The sequence below is a fragment of the Agelaius phoeniceus genome, chromosome 15 (genome assembly GCF_051311805.1).
Source record: "Agelaius phoeniceus isolate bAgePho1 chromosome 15, bAgePho1.hap1, whole genome shotgun sequence".
NCBI lineage: Eukaryota > Metazoa > Chordata > Aves > Passeriformes > Icteridae > Agelaius > Agelaius phoeniceus.
Genome location: NC_135279.1, coordinates 1,310,241 through 1,336,101, shown reverse-complemented (window position 1 = coordinate 1,336,101; position 25,861 = coordinate 1,310,241). Strand labels below are relative to the sequence as shown.

General features: G+C 48.3%; 2 protein-coding genes and 1 long non-coding RNA gene across 4 annotated transcripts in view; 1 reads left to right on the top strand and 2 right to left on the bottom strand.

Annotated features, from left to right (window-relative positions):
• Window positions 1-807, bottom strand: part of LOC143695274 (uncharacterized) — a 74,213-nt gene extending 73,406 nt beyond the window's left edge. The window contains exon 1 of the long non-coding RNA XR_013184377.1: window positions 685-807. This is a non-coding gene — a long non-coding RNA (uncharacterized LOC143695274). The remainder of the gene's footprint in view (window positions 1-684) is intronic.
• A 2,707-nt stretch (window positions 808-3,514) lies between these two features.
• On the top strand, window positions 3,515-23,721 carry TTC1 (tetratricopeptide repeat domain 1). Its single transcript, XM_054642788.2, has 8 exons — window positions 3,515-3,659; window positions 4,487-4,804; window positions 12,893-12,953; window positions 14,021-14,133; window positions 14,329-14,365; window positions 16,083-16,231; window positions 18,066-18,120; window positions 23,429-23,721. Exons 2-8 carry the CDS (start codon window positions 4,496-4,498, stop codon window positions 23,560-23,562), a joined length of 858 nt encoding a protein of 285 aa, XP_054498763.2. The 5' UTR covers window positions 3,515-3,659; window positions 4,487-4,495; the 3' UTR covers window positions 23,563-23,721.
• Window positions 23,209-25,861, bottom strand: part of PWWP2A (PWWP domain containing 2A) — a 31,307-nt gene continuing 28,654 nt past the window's right edge. For both annotated transcript variants that reach the window (XR_013184376.1, XM_054642988.2), the window contains exon 4: window positions 23,209-25,280. The gene's annotated coding sequence lies outside the window, so the exon portion shown is untranslated. The remainder of the gene's footprint in view (window positions 25,281-25,861) is intronic.

Sequence of the window (25,861 nt, the reverse complement as noted above, 5' to 3'; positions counted from 1 at the left end):
ATGGTTGTATCTTTTTTATGCTCATTCACAGACTGTCTGATGAACCCACTCTGTGGGCAAGCAGATTTGCCTCTCTAAATTAATTGCTGCCATTTAACACCCAAGGTGTTCATAAAACACTGAATTTCCCCAGGTTAAGCTGCTGAGGAGGAGCTGCTCCAGAGCCACTCAATGGAGAGGCACAGCTGGAATGGCTCAGGAGCTTTGTCACAGCCCAGCTGTACAGAAATTAAACCCATTAGGCTTCAGTGCACTCAGCTCTCAATGTGCTGCTCATTTGTGAGAAGAGTTATGCTAAAATCAATCCAGCTGAATGAGGCTGGAGCTGGAGAGCATCCTGCATCCTTTGCTCTTTCGAAATGCAGCTTCCCTTTATCTTTACAAATGTGATGGGGAGAGGAGAGAGAGGACATTGGTATTACAAAGTACAGTTCCAGTCTGGAAAATGTCAAAATAGCAACTTTCAATTCAGCAGCTGAGCTCTGTGCTCTCAGTCTGTGTGCTTGACTCTCACCTCAGAAAAATGAGCAGAAAATTGCCTGGCACAGGAGATAATCACAGCAGTTATGGGATGGAATTGTGGGTGTGCTCACAGGCAGTGCTCCTCATCCCACACACACTGAGCAGCTCATCCCCAGGGAATACAGGGATTCTGGCTGCATTCACACCACAGGGGTTGCTCACCTTCTCCCAGCTCCTCCATGGCTCCACATTCCAGAGGGCAGGACAAGGAGCCCAGGGCTGGTGCAGCCCACAAACAGCACCTGCACCTGGGGAGGCAGAGAGAGACACCTCACAATGGGGACACACACCATGCTGGGTTTATGAAATGTTTGCACCCACTGGGATTTTTGGGGACTGCAAGGCTGCAGTTCCACCATCAGATTTAACAATCCCAGGACAACAGGTTTGTCTGCTGGGATGGGAACTAAACTAAGGGGATAAACCAGGTTTGTCTGCTGGGATGGGAACTAAACTGAGGGGATAAACCAGGTTTGTCTGCTGGGGTTTGAATTAAACTGAGGGGATAAACCAGGTTTGTCTGCTGGGGTTGGAATTAAACTGAGGGGATAAACCAGGTTTGTCTGCTGGGGTGGGAACTAAACTGAGGGGATAAACCAGGTTTGTCTGCTGGGGTTTGAATGAAACTGAGGGGATAAACCCAGTGTCCCTGGGGAGAGAAAACAGGGCTGTGATGCCCATTTATGTCACTGTGACAGGGACAGCTCCCCCTGCACCCCTCTGCTCTCCTGCCTGGGTTCAAGGAGAAAATTACATCACATTTTTACTCAGGTCTAATCTATGACCTGGCTTTTTCCCAGAATAGCCAAAATTCCACTGCCACATAAGTGGAAGGAGACAGGGAAAAGAAATCTGGGGCTGTAACTGGGAATTTTTTACAACAAAACACATTGGCTTGAGCTGTGAAGAACATGCTCCCTGTCTTGCAATTCCCATAGTCTTTATAGTACTCCAGCCAAGACACAGAAAAAGAGAATGGATATTCAACATTAGGAAGAATCCATCACTGTTTCTCTAATAAGTCAGCCTAAAAAGCGGATGTAGTAAAACTTTAATTTATAGCTGTGATTAAATAGCCTTTGATTGCCTATTTCACAATTTCCTTTCAAAATGTTCTTTGGGAAGCACAACTATTTGATTCCACTGAGACTTGTGTGCAAATGTTTAATTCTGGTGAAGAACCTGAACTTTCTGTGACCTCCAGAAAATGGAAATTATTTTTCCTCTCCTTGATTTGTTCAGCTTTGGTTTCTTCACTGTGAAGATCAAAAAAAGCTGTCCAGAGGAGTAAATTTAACGTGTGGCCGGGAGCCTGGGGTAGTTGTGCAATATTTGTCCCTCTCCGGAGGGGCTCAGAGTCCAGCCCTGCCCTGCTGGACCCGGGGGAGCTCCTGGTACCGAGCGGGGACCCGGCTTGGACAATCCAACATCGCCACCTGCGGGATTGCTGTGCCGGGAGAGGCACAAATCCCTCGGTGCCCTGCGTTCCCAGGATTTTACAGGGCTTTAATCCAGCCTTTCCAACGGGACGGCTTCCCTTCAGGACAGGGGGGCGTTGGGTATCCCACGTTCAGTAATTATAAATAATTATAATTAGAATAGTAATTATAATAAATAATGAGAAGGTATTTTTCAAATTCTGGGTTTTATCAACTCGAATTATCACCTGGCTCGTGTTGAATCTTCTGCTGTAGGCAGCAGTATGTAGGAATTTCTATAATATATGATTCCTATAATATATAATTTCTATAATATATAATAATGAGAAGGTATTTTTCAGATTGCTGGATTTTATCAATTCCAATTGTCACCTGGTTCGTGTTGAATCATCTGCTGTAGGCAACAGTATGTGTTGCTATGTATGTAACTATGTATATATTATAGAAATGAATTTCTATAATATATAATTCCTAAAACATATAATATGAGAAAGCATAATATTATAATCTATAATATATTTATAAATATATTATTATAATTATATATTATAATATATAATAATGAGAAGGTATTTCCTGATTGCTGGGCTTTATCAATTCGAATTACCACCTGGCTCGTGTTGAATCTTCTGCTGTAGGCAGCAGTTTTTAGGAATTTCTAAAGAACCACTCAAGTGCAAAACCTCCTGAGTCTGTGGCTGTTTGTACCCAAGAGTGCTGTTCCATCCCCTGGCACAGCTCAAGCCTCCTTTTGGGCTCACATTTGGAATACCTTTAACATTTTAATGTTGTAAAAACCAGAATGGAGTGTGAGGCTGAGCAAGAGGAGCATCATCCCAAAGTTCCTGGGGAAAACCCGAATATTCCTGAGCTGTACAAACATGAAACGTTGATGGGGAGAAGCAGGTCCTGGGGACGTGGTGGGGTTGGGCACAGCCAAGAGCTGGGGCTGCACCTGGATCAGGGAAGTTCCTGGGATCAGTCCAGGCTGGGGATACCAGGTGGACAGTGAGGGGGTGGGGGAGAGCTGGGCATGGAAAATGAGCCCCTGGGCTGATCCCCGGTGGGCAGCAGGAAGGGTGGGGACTGTGCCCCTCTGCCCGCAGGTGAGGCCCCACCTGCAGAGCTGCCCCAGCACAGCGAGGAGCTGCTGGAGCCAGGCTGGGATGAGCAGGGATGGAGCAGCTCTGCTGGGGAGAAAGGCGGGCACACCTGGGATCGGTCACCTGGACAGGAGAAACTCTGGGGTGGGCTCAGTGTGGCCTCACGGGGCCTGAGGGAGCCAACAAGAAACACGGAGAGAGATTTACACCAGTGGGGTCCTGGGGAGAAAGAGGCCACGGGTAGGACGAGGCACCTGCCCTCACCTTCCTCCATCTGCCCTCACCTACCCTCACTTGCTGGCACCTGCCCTCACCTGCCCGCATCTGCCCTCACCTGCCCACACCTGCCCTCACCTAGTCTCACCTGCCCGCATCTGCCCACACCTGCCCCCACATAGTCTCACCTGCCTTCCTCTTTCCTCACCTGCCTTCCTCTGCCCTCCCTCACCTGCCCTCCCTGACGTCACAGCAGAGAACTACAGTTCCCGGCACGCCTCGCGCGCGCCCCCTCGCCCATTGGCTGTCGCTGCCGGAAGTGATTCCCTCGTGCCGGGGGCGTGGCGGAAGCCGGAAGTCGGAAGTGCGGCTGGCGCAGGTGAGTGCGGGCCCGGGGCTCGGGGGTCCGGTCCGGTCCGGTCCGGGGGGACCCGGCGGGGCCGGGGGCGGTGTCCCCGGTCTGCACCGTCCCCTCCGCTCCGGGCAGCGCGGGGCGGGCGCTGCGAGCCGGGCACGGCGCCCCGGGGGTCGTGGAGGGGCTGCGCTGGGCCAGCCGTGCCGGGGTGCGGGCCGGGCCCGCGGGGCTGTGCCGGGCCGGGCTGTGCCGGGCCGGGCTGTGCCGGGCCGGCCCCGGGATCCGAGCTCGGCAGTTCCCGCACTCATGGGTGCAGTGCCCCGGCCCCGTGTCCCTGCACGGGACATGGAATTCGGGGAAGTTTCCCCCGCCCCGAGAGATCCGAGTTTCCCTTAGGGATGTCAAGGGCACTTTAAAGATTTGTAAATATGGATAAGAGAAATTAAATCATTAGGTACATGTAGATGTGTGTAAATATGCAACGGGACGGGGCAGAGCAGGGCCAGGCTCTGCTCCAGGCCCAGCAGTGGCCCCAGAGCCACGGGCAGGGGCTGAGCCCAGGAATTCCCGGCCCAGGAGGCAGAACTGCTGCCCTGGGCAGTGCCAGCCCCGAGCAGAGCCCAGAGAGGGGCTGGAGACTCCCCAGGGGTGTTCCAGAGCCACACGGACACCCCCTGTGGACACCCCCTGTGCCGTGTGTTTGGGAATGCAGAATGCAGGGGGTGGCCCCAGTGACCCCCTGTGTCCCCTCCAGCCTCACCCCCCCCCGCTGCTGGGATTTGTTTGCTAATGAGTCTGTTAATTGTGATTATTGAGTGTCATTCCTTTCTCATTGCCACACCCCCTCCCAGGAGCCCAGCATGGAAGAATTTAAAGCTGCAAGCCCACTGGAGGAGTCACTGAATCACCTGAAGCTGTCGGATCAGAAGGCTCCAGAGACTGCCCCCAGAGATGGCCAGAGCCTGGGCAGGGGCTGTGCCCCCTCCTCAGGCCAGGATCCCACAGAGGAGTGTTTCCATGACTGTCACGACTCCTTTGGGGCCAAGGGAGCTGTGCTGGATGATGAAGGGAACGTTCAGGATGACGGGAGTAGCTCCAGGAAGCAGACAGAGCTAGAGGAAGAATACTTGCTAGAACTAGAGAAAGATATGCCAGAGGAGGAGAAACAGGTAATGCAGAGCACTGGTGTGAGCTGATCTGTGTGCAGGTGTGAGCTGATCTGTGTGCAGGTGTGAGCTGATCTGTGTGCAACCCGTGTTTGGAGTGTTCTGACACAGAGGCACCTTTAAAACACTTGAGTTTGACTGTTCTAAATTCCCTCTTTTAGGTACCAAATGTTTGTGCCTTTCCTTGCTGCTCTTACTCCTCACGTTCCAGGGCAGGTTTTGTGTGCCTGAGCAGTGGGTGGGGTGGCTGTGACTCAGAAATCAGTAATTTCAGCAACAAAACTCCCCCTGTTGCTGCTGTCACTGTCTGTGCATCCCTTGGTTTCCCCTGAGTGCCTGCAAGGTGCCTCTCCAAACTCAGCAGATTTCAGGATGGTTTTCCTGAAAGGTTGGTTATGGGAATCCAGAGAGCAGGGGTTCAACTGGAACAGATCCCTGTGGATTATTGGGGCTTTAATCAAACAAATCCACATTAAATCTGTGAGTTTGCTTTCACTGCTGTCACATTGGACAAACTCATCCTGCAGCAGGGAACAGACAAATGCAGTTTTTCATCTGTGGAACCAATCTTTGTGTAAATATAGAAGTTCCTTGAGGGGGAAAAGCAATACTGGGGAAGGACAACATGGGGTAGAGTCTCCTTGGAGTAGGAGTGAGACTGAAAGTACTCCTGGTCGTGCTGGAGCTGGTGGGAATCCCTTTGGATCTCAGTTTGGGCTCTGAATGGGCACAGTGATGCTGCCAGTTGTAATTCAGCAGTGAAGAACAGGGGGTGGCAGTGGCAGGAGGTGTTCTGGGGCATCCTTTGAGGATTTTAGTGCAAGCCCCTGGCTCTGGGCAGGAGCATCTCTGGCACAGCCCCTCTGGCTCCCTGTGCTGCTGTTTAACTATGCTGGAAGCTTTTGTCCTGTGTTTAATTAGAATCTCCTTTATTGCAGAGCCCTGAGCATCCTGGAGTCCCTGTGGGAGGTCAGGGTCTTGTTGTGGCTGCTGTAGGAAGGAGTTTGTTTGATTTGTTTGATTTGGTTTTTGCCCAAAACAGGACATTCTCCCAATGCATCTCTCAGGTGCTGAGCAGAGGGCAGAAATCTTCCTTGACCTCCTCACACACAAAGATCATTTCATTGCCCTTGGGTTTTTTCCAGTGTGAGTGAGCAGTCCCTTTTTTCTCCTGGTGTTTATTCCTGTCCAGTGAGGAGCACTGTCATCATGAGTCACACTGGGGCTGCAGCACCTGCCTGGGACTCCAGAGCTTCAGAGAAAAACTGCTGAAAACTGGGGGGAAATTGTTCTGGAACTGAACTCTGAAAAGAGCAGCAAGCCTGGCAATTGGCTGTGTTAATTTTCCTGCTGTTCCTGCTTTGGGTGTATTTTTAGATAATCATCTCATTTTGCACATGGATCTTTGCCTGCTGTCAAATGACCAAAATAATTGGGAATGTTGAATCTTGGCACTCAGCTTTGTGGAGCTCCACTGAAAGGGGCTATGGGAGTGCAAAACAACAACTGCTTCAAAGTGGGAAGGTTTCCTCAGAGAAAGGCTGGAGGCAGCTGCAGCTCTCATCTTTCTGCAGGTTTATTTCCAGTGGTGGTTTGTGATTTCAGCTACCCAAACTGAGGGATTCTGTCTCTCACCAGCACCCCAAGTACTGCATCAGCAGGTTTTTATGTTCCTCTAAGAGATTTCTGAATTTTTCAGGTTTTCAGATGTAGTTTTTTTCTCTAACAAAGTATTGCTGGTATCTGATACAAGCAGAGCTGCAGAACTGTGAATGCAGAGCAGAATCAGGAGCTCAGACAGTTGTGACAGCCACTGGAGTGACCCCTTCCATGATCTCCCCCTGGCCAGGTTACTCCTCAATTGCTGCTCCAACTCTGCTCCTTGTACTTGCTACTGATGGCCATGAATTGATTTTTCAAAGTGAAACATTCTGTATATTTTGATTAGAAAAGATTCTGTTAAATGCTGCAGCTTTTAAGGAGAAGTCCTGCAGCCCCAGTCTGAAAACAGTGCTGTACATTCATTTCCTGAGAACTTTTTCAAACCTTTAAAGCCTCCTTCCAATGACTCAAAAGGTTGGTTTTTTTGAGAAGGGCAATGTGATTTTTTACTTATTTTTTTATTGCAGCTGCAGCAGATGAGACAGAAATAGTCAGAAGTGGTTTTTGGCTGCTGAGGGGGGAGCAGCCTCTCAGCAGCCCTTGCTGGGTCATTGTGAGCACTCAGGGGAGTGCAGCTCTGAGGGTGGTGGCTCACAGGGAAATCAAGCTGGGTTTTTAGATGCTGGTTGAAGCAGACATCAAACAGCAGCCTGGTGCTGGCACCTGGGGACATGGATTTGATTTGGCTGCTTGTCTAAAGCACAAAACCTCCCCAGGAGCTGGAGCTGCAGCACCAGCCATAACCTGTGGGCTCAGGGCACAAGGAGAGCTGGGTGTGAGCCCTGCTCCAGCCAAGTGTATGGAGTTACACCTCCTGAGGTTGGGGTTTTGTTACAAACCCCACTGCAGTGTTCAGCAGCTGGAATAAAGAGGCTCTGTGGAGTGGTGCTCAGTAAAGGGCTGTAGGAAAAGCCTCTGATTTATTCTGGAGATGCAAAGGCAGAGCCTGGGCCTGGCTCTGGGTGTTTCAGATTCCAGCAGCTCAGAGGAAAACACTCACCTGTGCAGAGGCTGCTGCAGCTCAGAGGGAAGGAGCAGGGAGGGATTGTGTGCTGTCTCTAATTACATTTCAAGAGCCCCATACAGGGAGATTTCTGCTGTTAAGCAGCAGGATTCCTTCCAGGGATACCCTGAGAAATCTTCTGTGCACAGAGAAGCAAAATAAGAATTTGCAGGGATATTAAGACACAAACCTGTAAGAAGTTCTCAAAACCACAGCCTGGTTCCTTGCCTGGGCTTGCACCTCTGAGCTTTTTAAGGCTTGAAATTCACCTTTGCAGGGTTTGGTTGTTGTTTCACAAGGCTGCTGCTGCCTCAGCAGGGGCACTGAGCAGCAAATTGCTTTTGATGTATTCCAAGCAGATTTTTCTGGCTGCTCGTCAGTGACAGGGATGGCTTTGACGTGGGGCTGCTCTGCAGAATGAATCTGAGGACACCCAGCAGCTGCTGCAGGGTCATTGTTCAGCCTGGCCAGCTCTCAGGCCACCCTTTCATGAGGAGTTCAGCCTGTGCAGGACTCCCAGTCAGTCCCTCAGCTCCTCCATTATGGCAGATGCTCTCCTGTCCTGTGGCAAGGACTTCAGCACCTGGCCTCTAATTTTGGATTTGGAAGCCTGTGTTCTGTGAGACACTCAATAAATATCCAATATTCCTCCTGAGCAGTTCCTGCTCTGGCCTCTCCATGTGCCCTGGGCTGCAGCTGCCTGGATCACAATTCCTGTTCTGACAGCAGGAATGGGTCAGCAACACAAGCAAGAGGAGATTCTTGAGGAGAGTCTTGTGAGCAGCTCTGTAACAATGGGGTAGAACTGAATTTTAAGAAATAGGATTTTTTTGAATTTTAAGAAATAGGATTTTTGAGTGATTTTTGAGATACTTGAGGAAAGTCTTGTGAGCAGCTCTGTAAGAATGGGCTAGAACTGAATTTTAAGAAATAGGATTTTTGAGTGATGCCAGAGATTGTTGCTGGGCTAAACAGTAAAATTTCCTTTTTTTAACCCCCCTGTTTTCTGCAGGCTCTAGGATATGTTAGGGAACATTGGCTTAGTGAAGACATTTCCTTTAAGCTGCCCCCTCCTCACCCTTCCCTTCCTTTCCTCCCTGTGCCTTTGGGTTGATCCCATTGTTTCCATAAGGGGAAGCTCCTGTATAGAATAAAACATCCTGTCACAAGTTCTGAGTTAAAGCCTGGAGAAGAACATTTGAGCAGTAAATCTGTATCTGCTGGAGTCATTAATTGCAAGAGCTGCTGAGAAGAATTTGAATAAAAGCTGGAATTAGAATCTCCCTGTGTGATTTATAATTCTTTGAGTTTTAAACAAACAAAACTCTTCTGCTGAGTGGCAATTTAATAGGAAGAGGGAAAATTCTCCCTTCACGTCCCTTTGAGTGCTGCTGTCTGATTTGAGTGCTGTGTTCAGTTGTGCATTTCTGTGGCAGGGAGTGCTGCTGTCACATCCAGGCCTTTCCCCTGGTGCTGATGGGTTTGTGGGCAGCTCCTGTCCCTGCCCGAGGCTGTTCCTCTGCACACCAGGGATCAGGGGCGCTCTTGTCACTCAGCAGGGGCCACACTGGGGCTGGCAGGGGGGGCTGTGACCTCCTTCCCTGCTCTGGCACTGCTGCTGCCAATTCCATTTGGGGATTTGGTAGAAGAAAGAGCAAAGTTCTTTTCCATGGAGTCCCAGGGAGCAGGGCCAGGCCAGGTCCATCCCTGCCAGTGCCTTGGCACCCCCCAAGTGCAGCTTTGGGGGTGACTCCAACCTTAAACTGAAAGCCAAAGCCTGGGATGCAGGATAGAGCAGTAGCTTCCCAAAACTGCAGGGGGAAGCAGACAGCTGCTAATGGGTGACTGAGCAGTGGGACTGGCAGCTGAAAAATGCATTCCTGATCTGTTTAAAATTCCAGTTCCTGTGCCCCCTCTGAACTGAACTGCAGGAATTGGATGTCCTTGGTTTGGGTGGCCTGCCCAAGGGACTGAGGGGCAGGCTCCCTGGAAGTAGAACCTCTCCAGAACTGGAGCCAGGAGCAGTTCCCAGCAAAGGGAAATCAAGGGATCAGTCCCAGCACAGCAGCAGCCAGAGGAGATGTTGGGGGCAGTGTCACAAACTGAGGCTCCCACTGGCTGCTCAGGGATTTCACTTCCAGCACTTTCTGTTGCATTGCTCACTTCCCAAGGAAACAGGGAATTTGTAGGTTGCTGTCTTCTCTAATAATGCTGTTATCATTATAAAAATTACATTTAATATCCAAACAAAATTTATATCTAATTATACAGTTATAAATGAACTCTATAAAATTCTATTTTATATCATGTTTTTCTTGTTAACCCTGAATGCTCTGGCAGAGCAGCTGAGGTGCAGGGGCTGTGTGGGATTTAGGTTTGTACTTTATTGTCATGAGGCCAGGCTGTCCCTTGTCATGACTTGAGATCATCTCCAGCAGCCCTGGCCTTGCCAGGCAGGTTTGGGTTAAATACTGATTTTTTTCTGAGTATAGGATTGGAATTCAGTATCCAAATTTAAACATTTCTAATCAGGTCCTGTAAGAATCATCACCAGTTACATTCAGTTATTTCTTCTGAACTTCAAAAAATATTTAAACCACATCACAATCAGTGCCTGCCATGCAATTTGTCATCTTTGCATTACTAAAGTTCACAATAAACCCCAAACCTTCAGATTTTGCTGCCACTGAAGAGCAGAAAATCCTTCAGTGGGGAGCTGTGGCTGCGTGCAGGGCTGTGTGTGAGCAGCCCTGGGGCAGGAGCAGGCCAGGATGGCTTTTCCTGGGATTCTGGAATTCAGGCTGACCTTGTTCCCTGCCAGGGAGGGAGGGAGGCAGCTCCTGGGTGTTTGGGGGACCCTGGGGGGACACTGCACATCTCTGGGGACTGATCCATCCCAGAGCTGCTGGGAATTCCCCAGGGCAGGGCTGCAGTGCTCTGGGGCTTTCCCTGGATCTGAGCAGCCTCTCCTCCCTGCAGCAGGGCAGCTGAAATGGAAATCCTGAGAGTGGTTCTGTGCTAGGAATTTCTGTTCCAGGAATGGCTGGATGAGGAATAAATAATGCATTTATTTCACACCCAGCCTGCTTTGCAGGGCAGTGCCTTTAGCATTGAGGGGCTCATCCATTTTTCATGCTCTCACATTTTGTGGAAAAGCCAGAGGAATTGGCTTTGAGATGTTGCTTCTTGGTCAGTGATACCTGAAATGCAAATCCATCGATGTGCAGGAGGTTCCCTGCAGACTTCTCCTTTTTAGAAATACTTTGGCCACTCAGTTTGGAAGTGAAACCCATAAACCAGGGATTTGTTGAAAATGTTGGTCAGGCTCTGACAGAAATGCAAGTTTTGAACCATTGCTGCTTTGCAGGGAGCTGAATAAATTACAAAATCATACACAGAGCTCTTGAAAGTGCTGCTTTGTTGCTTTGTTGTTTTTCCTTTTAGTCCTTTTTTAATATAAAGCTTATTCTTCTGAAGCTTTCTTGCTGCAAATCACTTTTTATATTAGCATTTAATGTATAATTAGTGTAAACATGTAATATTTTAAAATAATTTGGATAAAAGGAAACAAAATATTGATAATGCAGGTGAAACTTTTCATCCAGCATCCCTTGATTCCAGGGTTTCTGCCTCAGGACTGCTGGGAGCATGCTGTAGTTGTGTTGATAATAAAAATCCTTTCATTCTTGTGGAGCTGTAACTGAGCCCTGTGCAGCAGAGAGTGCTCGTGGCACTGAAAGGCCACTTCTAAATAGGTCATGAGCAATGAAGTCAGTGGGGTTTGTGTTTCAGGCAGCCCTTCCCCTCACTGAGGGCATCTGTGGAGATCTTTCCAGCAGGATCCTCATCTCAGGCCTGCCCTGTGCTCACATGGTGCTGCTTTGTTCAGTGCCACGAGAGGTTGGCATCATTGTCACCCTTTGTGCCCTGCACAGTATTTAAAATGCCTTTTTGTGAGGTCCAGGCAGGAATTTCTGTCTGCTCCCAGGAAAATGGAGGTGTAGCAGTTCCACATTGCCTGTGCTGAGCAGCAGAGTTCTGCATTACACAGAGATTTGGGGTTTTCATGCAGCCTGAAGTGTGGAATTTGTATGTTCACGTTTCAAAAGCACCAAGGGTGTCCCTTGGGGTGTTGTGGAAGGGTCTGGGGTTTGTCAGCCCTCCCTGAGCAAAGGCCCTTCCTGAACAGTTGGGCATGGTTTGTGTGCCCTGGGTTTTGTGGGCTTTCTTCCAAATGTGAGCAGTGATGGCTATTGGAGAAGCTGTTTAATGGGCAGCAGGAACAAATGTGAGGCTCTGGGCGTGTATCAAAGGGCTCAGGTGAGATTCTGCTGTGGAATTTCGTGCCATGGCTCAGTGTCCTTCCACTGAGGCTGATCTGTTCTCAAGGTGTGCCAGTGGTCAGGGCAATCAATTCCCAAAGCCACAAAAGCAGGAGGGAGAGCCTGGGGTTTGGAGCTGTTTGTCAGCTCCCTGGCATAGCTGGGAGCTGCTGCAGTGCTCCACACTCTGCACTATATTTAGCTGTTTCCAAGGAGATGTTCTGTGTGATATTGATAATTGCATTAATCCTTGATTCACACAATCTGCAGGAAAGGAAACTGCTCCTTTTCCTACTGTTGGCTTTTTAATTGCTCAGTGATCTGTCATTTACAGACACCTCCATTGAAGTCCTTTGTGTGCTGGCAGAAAATCCAGTGCTCCAAGGCTGGGTTTTGTAGCACTCCTGAGCTCTGGGGGGTTCCTGCCCTTGCCTGCTTTGTTTCAGGACTGGCTGCAGTGGCAGGGATGGCTCGGGGACATCCTGGGGTTTCTGTGTCACAGGCTGGGAGCCTGAGCCTGGCCTCCCCTGGTGCCAGGATGTTCATGGTTGAGAACACAGCTCTGCTCACACGTGCAGTTCCCACTGCACAAAGAACCTGCTTCTGGGGGTTCTCTTTCTCCCCCTAAGAAATCTTTCAGGGCACAAATCTTTCTCAGCCTGGACCTTTTCCTTGTGCATCTCTGAAAATAACTAGAATTGCTGAGGTGGAATTATTTCAAGCAAAACTTGTGAGACTTTACATTTAAAATATATTCTGCACAGTTGACCTGCAGTGAGTGAATTAAATGGAGTTGGAAAGGAGAAGCAAACAGCCAGTAAAAGCTGATGTGTTGGTTTAGAGCATGGAATTCTCCATGGATGCTCTCCCTGCATCCTGGTGGCTGTGGAGTGGAGCTTTTTAATTGCCTTGCTGTTACACTCCAGTGTTCCATGGATATAGAGAGTCTTTCATGTCACAGGCTCTACAAGCAGATCTTGGCAGAGTTAAAACTCTTCAGGTTCTGTTTTATTCTGCTTCCCTTCCATACTTTATTTGGAACTGCAGCTGACCTAGTTGCTCATTTCAGTGAAATACTCTGAGACATTGTCTTTCCTTTTGTAGAAAAGAAGAAAGGAGAGCACGGGGCTGAAGGAGAAAGGAAATGAGCACTTCAAGAAAGGAGGTGGGTTGGTCATGTCTGAGCAGCCTGTGGGTGTGAGATATCCCACATTAGTGCTGAGCCATCGTGGGGTGCTGCAGGAAGCTCTGAGGAAGACCTCACACCGTCCTTGTTGAATTTTAGCACCTCTTGCATTTTTCATCCAGCTCTAGAGAAGAGACAGAGCTATCAGAGCTCCTTAGAGCTGTTTAAATCCAAAGGTTTGAGTACTAAAGCAGGATTCCCATGAAAGCTGAGTGTGTACATACAAAACCATGGATTTTGGACTGCCTTCCAAGAGCCAGGGTTTCTTTCACTGATCAAAAAAGGCTTCCCTGGGGCTCTGAGTTGGGCTGATGGTTGTGCTGAGAACTGATGCAACATCTGAGGCTCTGTAGCTGTCTTGTACCTTTATACATTGATTTTAGTGAACAAACAGAAGAGGGGAAGTGGTTTTGACACCTGCCTTTGACTGAACGTGCTGTGGGTGGAGGATTCCCAGAGAAATCAGGAATTGCAGGTGTCAGGCAGGGAATCTGTGTGCCCTGAGGAGCAGGCAGAGGCTGGAGATGCCTCATGGAGTCCTCAGGGAACACAGCTCTGGAGTGATTGAACACAGCTCAGGAAGGCATCAGAGAGGGCAGGAGGGAAGAGCTCAGCCCAGGAGAGCCACAGGCCTGGAGTGTTGCTGGAGTCTCACCCCAGGCCTCTCCTTGATCTCTCAGTCAGGTGCAGATGATGTGGCCATAAAAGCTCCCTGCAGCTGCTCTGGGCAGTGCAGTGACAGCTTTCAGCACTTCATCCAAAGGGATTGCACCTCTGCTCAAAGAGGAAACAATGGCAGGGGTGAGAATTACATCCACTCCTGCTGCACTTGTTGCATTCAGCTCAGTATATTCCTGCTTTTATAAGCAAAATTAAGTAAATCCTAAAACAATCAATTGTATTTATGAACTCAGTAATGATCTTTGAGAGCAGCTACTGATCCTGGTGTCACGTTACCAGATATTGAGAACTGTTTCCCAAGGAGCCTCAGCCATGGGTTCAGAGTTTGAAATGAATGGTTTGGTTTGGGTTTTGTTGCTCTGCAGACTATGGAGAGGCAGAAGACTCCTACACCAAGGCCCTGCAGGTCTGCCCAGCCTGCTTCCAGAAGGACAGGGCTGTTCTGTTCTCAAACAGAGCTGCTGCAAAAATGAAACAGGTCAGTGCTGCTTTCACTCTGTGCCCCCCTGGACTGAGTGTGGCTCAAATGCAGTTGTGAAGGGACCAGAGCCCTCCAGTCCCAGCTGTGCCCCATCCCCACTTTGTCCCCAGCCCAGAGCACCGAGTGCCACCTCCAGGGCTGGGGATGTGAAGAAATGTGACTTCAATCTAACAAAATTGTTTTGTGTTCTAGGACAAGACAGAGGCTGCCCTGAGTGACTGCACCAAAGGTATTTTTTTCCTCTCTGTGCTGTCCTTGGGCCAGATTTTTGTACATAAATTGTGTCATTTAGTGCCTTTACTGCAGAGCTGTAATTTTGGGCATAAAGGTCTTGAAAGAACTGAACAGAAAGCACCTGATTTGTATTACTTATTTTGTAAAATGTCTGTCAAACCTCCCTATCTGCAGTAATTTACTTTCTATTCTCTTGTACCATAAGGCTGCAGTTTGTACTTGTTTTTAAGGGGACAGTCTTTTCTGTGGAAACTGTTTCCCACACCTGTGATTTCAAAGCCACTTCCACCTGCTATCCCCCCCAAATCCTGGTTTAATCCCAGGTTCCAAAGCACTCTGAGGCTTTATAGAGTTAACAGCATTCTCAAATCCCTTTCCTGCACAGCTTTTGCTTTGTCACCAGGGCTTATGTTCCCCTGTTCCTGCCCTGCACAGTTCTGTCTCTGCACCTTCTGGTGGAATCAGTTCAGCTGTGCTTTGCTTTATTGCTTCCACCCACTCACCCACCCTCGAGTGTTTGTTAAACTCCCTGTGACAGCTGGGGAAAAAATCCAAATTACCAATCAGAGAACTAATCCAGTGGCTGTGTGCCAGCCCTGCCTGCACAGAAATGGGAGCTGTGCTTGCTGAAAGGGCTCCTGGAGGTACCAAATCCTCCCTGGCCTCTCTCACTGGGGCTTTGCCTGGTTTTGGAACTGCTGCTTTCTGAAAAACACCTTGAATTTTGCAGTGGTTCAGAGGAAATCAATGTGCTTTGAGCAGAGAGAGTTCAGCTGCCAGGGCCTGACACTCCCCAGGGACAGGAGCACAGCAGAGCAATTCAGTCACCTGCAGCTTGCTGACTGTGCCATTGCCTTTGTCCTTGCCAGAAGATAAACTGGAATATTTACCTGGATGATCTGAGATTTAATTGTCCCCAGAACCATTGTAATGAGCTGGGAATTATAAAATGGACAGAGCTCTTTCTGTGATAAAAATCTTTCACATTCCCAGTTTCTGTGATAAAAATCTTTCGCATTCCCTGTTTCTGTGGTGAAAAATGGATGAAGGAATTCTTGAGGAATTACCATGTGGAGGTGACTGCTGAGTTTAGCATTCAGTCTGAACTGTACTGCACAGAGCCCTGGCTGCCAAGGGAATGAGGGGAGGAAGAGCTGAGATGCAGTCAGGATGCCCCTCTGCCAGCTCACAGGGCTGGAATCACTGTTTGTGCATTCCCAACACAACCTGAACCGTTTGATATTAAATTCAGAAGAGCTCCAGAAATTCTCCTGGAGTTTGTCTCCACTTGAACTGAGATAAGCATGGCAAGGCTGATTTTCCCTGCTGTGTGTGTCTGGAGGGATGTTTAACTTTAGCTGCAATCTAATAATAGCCACTTGCTAAACACACAAAAACTGAAATATCTTGCAGGTCCTTAAAGTTTCTGTAGCATCACTTAGAATCCCTGCACGGATAGGATTGCACATTTAAAGCTTTGTGATCATAAATCACTTCCATCTGGGAGAGGTTGTGGACATTAAATGAAATATGATCATGAGACTGTCCCAGGCAGCTGCTTCTGAATTCCAGCTTAGCTTTAAGCTGTGCCTCTGCTTGATCCTAAGTTACATTCTAAGGACAACTTACAAATGTAATACACACTTGAGAATTCATTTGAGGGTTGGAGAAATGTTTCAAGTACAGTCCTGGGCTTTGCTTTTGTTTTGCAGCTGTGGAATTAGACCCTCACTATGTCAGAGCTTTGCTGAGGAGAGCAGAACTCTATGAAAAAACAGAAAAATTAGATGAAGCTCTGGAAGATTATAAGGCAGTCCTAGAAAAAGACCCCTCAGTTCATCAAGCCAGAGAAGCTTGCATGGTAAGCTTAAGCCTTTCAGTGAATCTTTGGCCTAACTTATTTTTCATTATTTTAGTTCAGTTTCACACCAGTGAACCTGCAATGGATTCTGCCTCAGAAGGAAAGAGAAACTCCCATGCATCACCTGCAGATTTGTCTCTAAACCCACTCTGAATGTGTCGTTACAAAAATCTTCCTGAAAGGCTTAATTGTTTTAAGTCTCCATTTGGGAAAATAAATCATGAGCAGTGATTGTGCCCCCCTTTTCCCCACACTGTGGTGTTGTAAGTGACAGATTAGGAACAGCTTTTATGGCATATTAGGCAAGAAACCTTGCCTGGAATGATTTCCTGGGGGACTGGATCAGTTGCACTGATGGCAGAAAATATTCTGCTTAACTGTGTGAGTGCTGTTGGTGCTGAGGGTGACCCCATAGAACAGCTGAGCTCCCATAAAGGACCTGGAGCTGGGCTGGGGCTTCCCCTGGGCCAGGAGCAGCTCCCCAGGGAGTGGGCACAGCCCAGAGCTCCAGCAGGGTTTGGACACTGCCCCAGGGATGCCCAGGCTGGGGTTGCTGGGTCTGTGCAGGGCCAGGAGCTGGGCTGGATGATCCTGCTGGTCTCTCCCCTCTGAGGATAATCCAGGATTCTGAGTCAGAGCCTCAGGGCTGGCTGGTTCTGTTCAGGATGCTTGGAGCCCCAGCAGGGAATCCCCAGCAGTGCTGCTGCTCCTTCAGCCCCAGTTCAGAATGCTCAGGGTTTATTCCTGATTTCTGTGCCTGGGCAGTGCAGAGGGTGGGGTTCACCCCCTCCTGCTCCCTGAGCTCCCTTGGCCAGGCAGAGCCTTTGGCTGCAGAGCCCTTTGGACAAAATGCCCTCAGATTCCCCTGCCCTGGCATTCCTTCAGCTGGTCCTTGTCAGATTTGAGGGAAGAAGCAAACTATTGAGACTGAAGCTTAAAACTCCCTTCTTGAAAACCTGTTCAAGAAATCCTGACAGCTATAATTTTGCACTTTTCAAATATTCATCATAAATCTCTAAATCTCATAATGAACCCCCCCAAGTTTCAGCTGTTGACTCCACATACCTGGTTACATCTCTAACCTGGAGGAGGCTGAGCAGCTTTGCTCTGCTGTCAGGTAAAAGTGTCTCTGCTTTGCAGGAATATCACAGGATCTTTTCTCTCTCACTGGCAATGAAAATGATGCCTCAAGAAAATCTGCAAATGGGTTTCATTCACAGTTAGAGCAAATCTTCCTGCTCCCTGCCCACAGGAATGATCTCACACTGCTCCAGGGAATGTCATGACCCTGTTAAATGACAGATTGAAAGATGAAATGCACAATAGTTCTATGATTCCTGATTTGGTACCTGCTCAATACTTGAGCACTGTTTGTATTTCAGGAGTGCAGAGCTGGGGTTCTGATTTCAATCCTCAGTTATTTTTGACTTTTTCATGCCAGACTAAGCAGTTTGGAATTATCATGTTTGTGCTCAAATCTCCCCAGTTGCTGCTTTCCCAGAAAGTTTCATTACATAGAAGCAGTGGTTAGGTTTGGGTTTTCATAGGTGTGTAACTGTTGGGAGAATTTCAGCCTCCACACAGTTTGTGAGGGATTGATTTTAGGGCAGATGAAGAGATTTCCCAGAAGCAGCTGTACTTTGGGATAAGTATCACAGACACCAGATAAAAATGGGTGTCCCTAAGGGCATTCCTGGAGTGGGAGATGCTGAGGCTCTGCATTAGCAGTGTTCTGGAACTGCACACCAGAATTTGTGTCTGTCCCTGCTGATGTCCAAAATGGGAGCATTAGTGAAAGCAGGGATCTGATTCCAGTTTTTCTCTCTCTCCACAGAGATTACCACAGCAAATTGAGGAGAGGAATGAAAAATTAAAGAAAGAAATGTTGGGTGAGTAGTATGTACTTCCATAAAAACCTTCATAATCTACTAGAAAAAAATGCATGAATAGAATCTCTTGTATAAAATTTAAAGGAGGTAAATCTGAAAGGAAATATTTGTTCAGTGTTAAACAAAACTCCTGATTTCTTTGTAATTCTCAATTGCTTGGTTTCACCTTCAGTAAATTGGAGACAAGGAATTCTCCCATGCAGAAAAGGCCATTATTCCATTTAAAGAAAGAAAACTTAAAACCTTCTAAAACAATTTCATATTGCTGTATTTAAGAGCTGGGGAAGGTGATTTGACACAGCCCAACTGCTCAGCCCTTTCTCCCTGCAAATAAGCCTTCAAAGCAAACATTCCCATGAAAGGGATAAACCAGGGCTTTCACTAAACCTGTGCCTAAAGGAACTCCCCCAGCTGGAATAACTGGGCATGTTTGATCTGGGGGCTGAAGAAATAAATGTGATTCTTTCTGCAGCACTTCCAGCCCAGAGACCTCCAAGTGTTCGTGTTTGTCTTGATTTATTCAGCATTTCATTGCCTTGATTTATTCAGCATTTCATTGCTCTTTGGTTGGAGGCTGAATTGGACCCAGCCAGGGTTAGCACCAGGAGTGGAATTGCCATTCCTAGGGCAGTGCTTGGCTGCTCTGCAGAAAATCAGGTTAAACAACTCAGCCTATCTTTCACACTGATTCTTGGGGTGTTTGGGAAGAAGACTGTTTCAGCTTATGCTGATATTCTTCTGTAATTTCTTTTCTGCAGCCTCTGATTTGCTCTGGCTTTGTTCTGCTCTGACCTAGCAGAGTGTCAGTGAGGCTTTGCAGAGCTTTACAGGATCAGAGCCTGCTTCCCCCATTGTGCTGAGAACAGGCCCCAAATAAAGCAGGTTAAGGGTGCTGGGGCTATAAATAAATGACAAATGCAGAAAATCTCCGGAAGGATCAGGCCCGTTGGTAGGACATGGGATGGGTTTCAGCACAAAGTGATATGAAAATAATTCCTGATCTTTGCTGAACTCTAAAGGGCCTCACTAATCACAAGGGATTTGACTGGAACAGTAAATCCAGTCCCTGCACTGCTGCTTTTTTTCCTGGGTGTCAGACTAGGTGGGATCTCTTTTAACAGGGTTAATACTTTAAAAGTGGCAGTTGAGATTTCAAAACTGGGCTGGGCTTTTGGGAACCACTCAGACTGTTTCTGTTGGGATTCTGGAGAGAAAAATCTCAGTGCTGTCACACAAGGAGTTCAAAGAGCTGGAGAGCCAGACTGAGAGCAGGGTAGGACAACACAGAACCTGTGTTCATCCCCAGCCTGGTGTGTGACAGGAGTGTCACAGTTCTGGTTAAGTGACAGTGATGGTGGCAGTGGTGGCTGTCACACAAACTGAGGGGTTTCTACAGAACATTCTCCTGAAATGAAGTCAGGAATGTGGGCAGTTCCTTCTCCTGAGTGTTCCAAGGTTCCCTGTGTGCTGTTGTTAAGGGAGGCAGTGGGGATGCCATGGAGCAAGCAAACACTTCCAAGGTTTGCAGAGTGCTGCAGCTCTGTCTGAGGTCAGGAAAGCCCTCAGAATGGGAGTTCAGAAGGTGTGGGAGAAGAGAAACTCGATGGAATGTGGTGGTTCTGAGATTCCTTTGGATTGTTTTGTTGTCCAGTGAATTTGTTTGAAGCTGTTCCCACTTTCCCACCCTTCCTGATGGCATTTCCCACTGCCAGGATGGAGCTGGCTCGTGGCACTGTGGCTGGAACTGGGTGACTGGGCTTGGGCAGTGCCAGGGGGACATTCCTGCTTTCCCAGGGGGCAGCTCAGGTGCCTGGGTTGAATTCCAGACTTTTGGGCTCCAGCACAGCAAGTCTGAGGCATCCTGATAGTTCCAGGCCAGGCCTGCTGCAGGAGCACTGGCTCTAAACTGAAATTAGGAGCAGTGTCCCACTTTGTGCCTTGGCTCCCTTGGATGTTGAGCTGATCCTCAGTCACTGAATTGGCCTCTCCTGGTTTAGCTGAGCTTTTATTCTTTCAACTCAAGCAAGGCCTGGGTTGTCCAACCATCTCATACTGCCATGGAACTGGAGCTGTGTACAAACAAAGCCAGATAAATGGAGTGCATCCTCCTCCTCCCCAAGTGTGTTTCCTGTTTCCCAGGGCTGCAGCTCATTTCTGTCAGAGCCTGAACCCCCTGTGCAGGGCTTGTGTGTAAATAACCCAGAGCACACACAGAATTCCTGGCTGGATTTTCCTTCTGGCCCATGTGACTGCTGGGGTTGATGTCACCACAAGAATCCTGGTTTGTGGCCAGGCCAAGCCCACTGGTGCTGTGTCCCCAGGGATCTCCCTTCTGCAAGGCTGGCATTTGTATTTCAGTTCTTGCCATCTTTGATCAGCTCCTTGCCACTGGAGCTTGCTCAGGATGAAGGGAGCCCTGAGCTCACACCAGAGCTGCTCTTGGGGCAGGAGATGTGAAATGCAAGAGGCTTTTCCTCCTTCTGAGCATCCTCTGCCCCAGTGACTGAGGCTGTGAACTGTGACCATTCTCTGGGCTGGTTTGTGTTTCTCTCCTTAAAGCCAACGATTTGCAGTCTTGTTTAGAGACTTTTATAATTATTGTGATATCTGGGAACCCTCCTTTGGGGAGAGGGTGTGAGGAGAGGGGGGCTTTGGAATGGGTTTAGTAGTCTGGGGGCCAGAGCTCCTCACCTGGGCCTTCCTGCCCAGAAGAGATTTTTCCAGCAAGCTGAGATCAGCAAAGACATTTATCAGGCTTTGTGCCTGAAGAATTATGGGGTTTGTTTGGGTTTTTTTTCTATTGACAGTTATGTTGTGTTTGCAGCTGAGCTGCTGAACCCCAACCCTGCACAAGGTGCTTTTAAGCAGTTAAATCAGAGCCAAATGACAGTTACAGTTCAGCCCTCATTTACCATTTAGGGAAGGGAGAAGGATTTGCCCTTGCTCTTTTAATTGCTTAAAAATGTTGGTAATACAAGAAGTTACACAGAGAAGAGACCTCATCAGGAAATTTGTCTTTTCTCCAAAAGAATTCTTTACACAAGCAAGATGGAGCTTTTCAACTTCCAAACCTCACATTAACACCAGCAACTAAGCCAGAATTATTGCCAGAAAGACTGAATAGCAATTAATTTTGGCTGTTACATCTTAATGTAAATTGTGAGTAATCTTTTCCTGCATCTGCCTCTTTCAATAGCGTGTTGAATTGCAGTTTAGGTGAGTAATGAATCACAGACTTCTGAGCCCTAAATTGATTTTTACAGTTCTGTTTTCTTGTTAACCTCTGAATATTTGCTTTGGTGAAAAACCTGAATGTGCTGGAGTTGCAGGTGGAAAATAAACAGGGTGTGTTTGAAAGAAAAAGAGCAAAATGTGTGAGAATAAGGGCAGAGGGAGGAGAGGGTGACCCTGCTTGGGGACAGGGAGTGGTGGAGGCTGGGCAGCCTCTGCAGCTGAGTCCCAGCTCCACGTGGTGCCTTTTCCTTCCTCCCAGCACAGGCTGTGAGGGAGCTTTTCTTTAGGAGGGGGGTGCAGTTCACTACAGCCCTTAATTTAGGGCTGAAAGGAGCTGTGGGAGGAGGAGGCAGAGCTCCCCTACAATGCTGGCTCTGTGTGTGCCAGGACAGCAGCAGCAGCTCCGGGCTGCCGTGCCCGGAAAAGCCAAGGCTTCCTTCTGCCTCATTAACAATTAATTCAGTGTGGCTGCCCCAGAGCCTGCCTGGGGAGGGACAGAGCAGGAAGGTGAGCAGGGATGTGCTGCTGGAATTATCCTAAAGCCCAAATCCCTGCTCCAGCTGCAGGGTGGGTCCTGAGGCAGTCAGGGGGTGTTTATGGGTTTGGAAAAGAGCATCCAGCTCCCTGCAACTGGAAAAAACCTCTCCAGTGTCCTGCCAGGCAAGCTCTGCTCTCCTGCCCAGCTGCAGGGCTGGGGGGCTCCAGCCATGCCAGATTCTGCAGGATTCTCCACTGAGACACTACCCCAGACCTGAAGCTCAGCCCTGGCCAAATGTTTGTCCAGAAGTACAAAAAAACCTCTTCATGTCACTCAGACAGATGCTACCAAAATGCTCTTATAGCCAAAATGCTTTCAGGGTGCTGCAGAAAGGGATGAATGTCATAGTTAATTAATCTTAAACAGGTGTACCTTAAAAAAAATAAATAAAGATGTACAAAGAAGTCAGTGCTACCTGAGCTGCTGCTGGAGTGGCTTTGGTCACATCCCTGAACCACCTCATCTGTGAATTCCCATTAAAAAAATCAAGTTGAAGGAAACCTGTGTCTCCCCACCCCTTTGCTTTGGTGGGCTCAGGATAAGGTTGTCTTTTTCCAGATACTGGGAAGAAATCCTTCCCTGGGAGGGTGTGAGGCCCTGGCACAGGGTACCCAGAGCAGCTGGGGCTGCCCCTGCATCCCTGGCAGTGCCCAAGGCCAGGCTGGACAGGGCTGGGAGCAGCTGGGACAGTGGGAGGTGTCCCTGCCATGGCAGGGGTGGGATAGATGATTTTTTAGGTCCCTTCCAGCCCAAATTCCAGGATTTCACTTGCCCCAGAGGCCCAGGTGAGGTGAGCACAGTGCCAGGGGGTTCTCAGGACTCCAAGCCCCTCCAGGCAGGAATAGCTGTGGCATTCCCAGGTGTCGTTCCAGGCCCTTGGCTGCTGCAGCTGCTCAGTGGATTTTCCATGGCAGCAATTTCTGTTGTCACACTCAGCTCCCAGCAAAACAAAACCCATTCCCTGAGGATCAGTGCAGGTGGGAGCTTCTGGAGAGATGGGGTTTGCCTGGGGAGGCAAACCTTGAGAAGGCTTCAACTTGTCCAAACTTCTGCTTTTCCTTTGGGAAATCTACAGTTCTACATTGAAACCAGGAGGAAAAGAATGATTTTCTTTGAAAACTGGCAATCTTCTTCCCTTGTGTTGTCATGCCAGGGGTTTGTGTTCAGCCAGCAGTGAAGTTGTTACCTCTGCTCCCTGTTTCACTTCATCTATTCTGTAATTTCTATATAGGATTTTTTAAAGGATGTCCTTTTGTTGTCCTTCCCCTCTTACAGCTGTACCAAGATCCATTTTCCAGACTCAGGAATCATGTGTGTTCCTTATACTGACAGGACTTTATTAACTCTCATACTCTACAGATATTTAACAGTGATTTTTAATTCCTGCTAAGAGCCTAAATATTAACAAAATGCAGAGATTTCCTCAGCATTTACCTGTGCTGGATAAATCAGCAGGGCTGGGCTGTAGCTGGGTGTAATTCCAGGGGATTTTCCTCTGCTCAGCTCTCACTGTGTTCTCTTGGAATGTCACTGCAGGCAAACTGAAGGATCTGGGCAATTTGGTGCTGCGTCCCTTTGGCCTGTCAACAGAGAACTTCCAGATCAAACAGGATTCATCTACTGGCTCCTACTCCATCAACTTTGTTCAAAACCCCAACAACAACAGATAACATGGATTCAGTGTGGCTCTGCACATCCCGTGCCAGGATCCAGCAAACCAACATCCTCCACCCCAGGGCAAGAGGAGACTCAGCAAACTCATTTCCCAGCTTGTGAAATTATTTGCAATGTGGATGTAAAGCAACTCATTCAACTTCTCATAGTGATAACTGTGTCCAGTGTGTGATTTATTTATTTTTTTTAATTTATTTTTCCCCTTCCCTTGTGGTGTTTGGCTTTTCCAAGAGGCAGTTCCTTGGTTTGGCCCACTCAGGGCTGGCAGCAGCAGCTCAGGGGAGTCCAGAGGCTGGGACAGAGGCTGGTGGTGTCCTGGGATGGGGAGGTGCAGCAGCAGCACTGCCCCACCTGGACACAGCTCTGCCCTGGAATCATGGATCTTCCAATAAAAGCTTGGGACTTCTGCTCTTGGGCTTGTGAGGTTCTTGCCTGGCTGAGCCCTGCCCAAGGGGGGTTTGGTGTTGAGGGTCCCACAGATAACACCTGGCAGGACACTCATAGCAAGCACTGGGGTTTTTGGCCCTGCTTGCAGCAGTGTTGTCATTTAGCTTCATGCCACCCTTTCAGCACTTTGTTTACTGGGTATTAATTTTTCTGAAGGCAGCAATGACATTTTGTGCCTCCCTCTCCATCTGCACACCTTGTAAAGATACCTCCAAATGAAATGTGCTTGTCTGAGATCCATTCATGTTGCAGAGATGCACAGGAGTTGATTGCAGAAGGTCTCCACAGTAACTGGACCCTGAGGACTTGGAAGTGTTTCTAGAATGAGATGACCTCTGAGATCCCTTCCAGCCCAAACCAGGCCGTGATATAAATATAAATAATACAAGTATAAATATAAATATATATGTATATATATTTATATGTTCTGTTGTGGTTCATTCAGGTTTTGGAGAAGGTGCCTTTTGTAATTCCAGCTTTCCTGGGGTTTATCAGGGCTGAAGTGCTTGCATTGGAGGCAGATTCTGCAGTTGTTTCCATGCAGATTTCAGTACATGATTTAATTAAATAATTAGCAGTGGCTGCCTTGGCTATTGGGTGTCATCTCCAATTCATTTCAGGAAGTCTCTGTGTGTTGGAAATTCAGGAGCTGCAGCCTTTCACTGAAAGGAAAAGCCTTTCCAGGCACAGCAGGTTTGGTGCTTTAATGTCATTTTTGTCTCTGCAGCTGTGCAGAGTTGTTTTGATTGTTAAACTCTGTCCTGCTGCATTTTTAGTTTAGTTTTAGTTTAGAGTTGGGCCCGAGGTTGAATCAGCTGTGAAACCTCTGCTACCTGAGCTGAGCTCTGCAGGGAAGCTTCAGTGGCTTGGGATTAGTAGAAATGTTAATAATCTTCCCTAAAACCTGGAGCAGTGCAGGGCAAAGGAGAGCCCTGGGCAGGGCTGGGCTGGGTTCAGGGCCAGGCCCCAGCACCAGCTGGGCCTGCTTCCAGTCACCTGCAGCATCCCAGCACACCCCTGGCATGGACAAATTTTAATTTTTTTATAATTCTTTAACATTTCCTTGCTCTGACCAGTGGGTTCTGTCCCTGCCCTGTGTGCAGTGTCACTCACCCGTGGCTGGCTCTTGTGCCCAGTTTCCAGTGGCCTTTTCCAACCAGCTGCCTTGGGGACAGGATTGCTGTTCCTTCCACTCTGTTCCTGCTTCACCCCTTTGGAAGCCTGGGGAGCTGCAAATATTCCTTCTCAGCTGGAGACTGGGGAATTTCTGGGAAATAGAAGCACAACAAAGCTTTTGAATTTCCTACCTGCTGTGCAAACACATCATCAAATCATTGTGCAACTCCCCTGCAGGATGCCTGATGTGCACCTGGAGCCTCCAATGAAGGGAAGGGCAAAGGAAGCAGGGCTGCAGCTGATTAGTGTTTGTAATTTAATTGGATTGTGTGAAAGTCACTGGGAGCTGGGCATGCTGGTACTGAGAGCTCAAAGCTCCAGGTCATCCCTGCCTCCTCAGGGCCACTCTCCATCCAGCTGGACCAGAAACCTCTGGCAGGTGTTATCTGCCAGCACAGCAAGTTCTCCTCCAGGCAAAATTCCAATTAATTGCCTGAAAGTCCTTCTGCATTGTCCAAATCCTGAACAAGTGCATCTGTCTTGCTTTTGATTTTTAAGTGGTTTTTTTAATGTCTGAACTAGTCCTCACAGCTAGACCAGTAAAATAACTGGTGCCTCCTCCTGGTGCCACTGGCCACAACTCAGGGCGTGCCAGGGAGTTTTGAGTCACACTTGTTGGATTTACAACCTCTACTAGGAAAAAACTGGTTTATGAAACACAATCTTTTAAAT

Bases quoted from the DNA above. Each gene is read 5' to 3' on its own strand.
- TTC1 (XM_054642788.2), top strand. From the start codon at position 4,496: ATGGAAGAATTTAAAGCTGCAAGCCCACTGGAGGAGTCACTGAATCAC. The intron at 14,366-16,082 runs GTATTTTTTTCC...TTTGTTTTGCAG, and splicing joins CCTGAGTGACTGCACCAAAG to CTGTGGAATTAGACCCTCAC. The intron at 18,121-23,428 runs GTGAGTAGTATG...ATGTCACTGCAG, and splicing joins ATTAAAGAAAGAAATGTTGG to GCAAACTGAAGGATCTGGGC.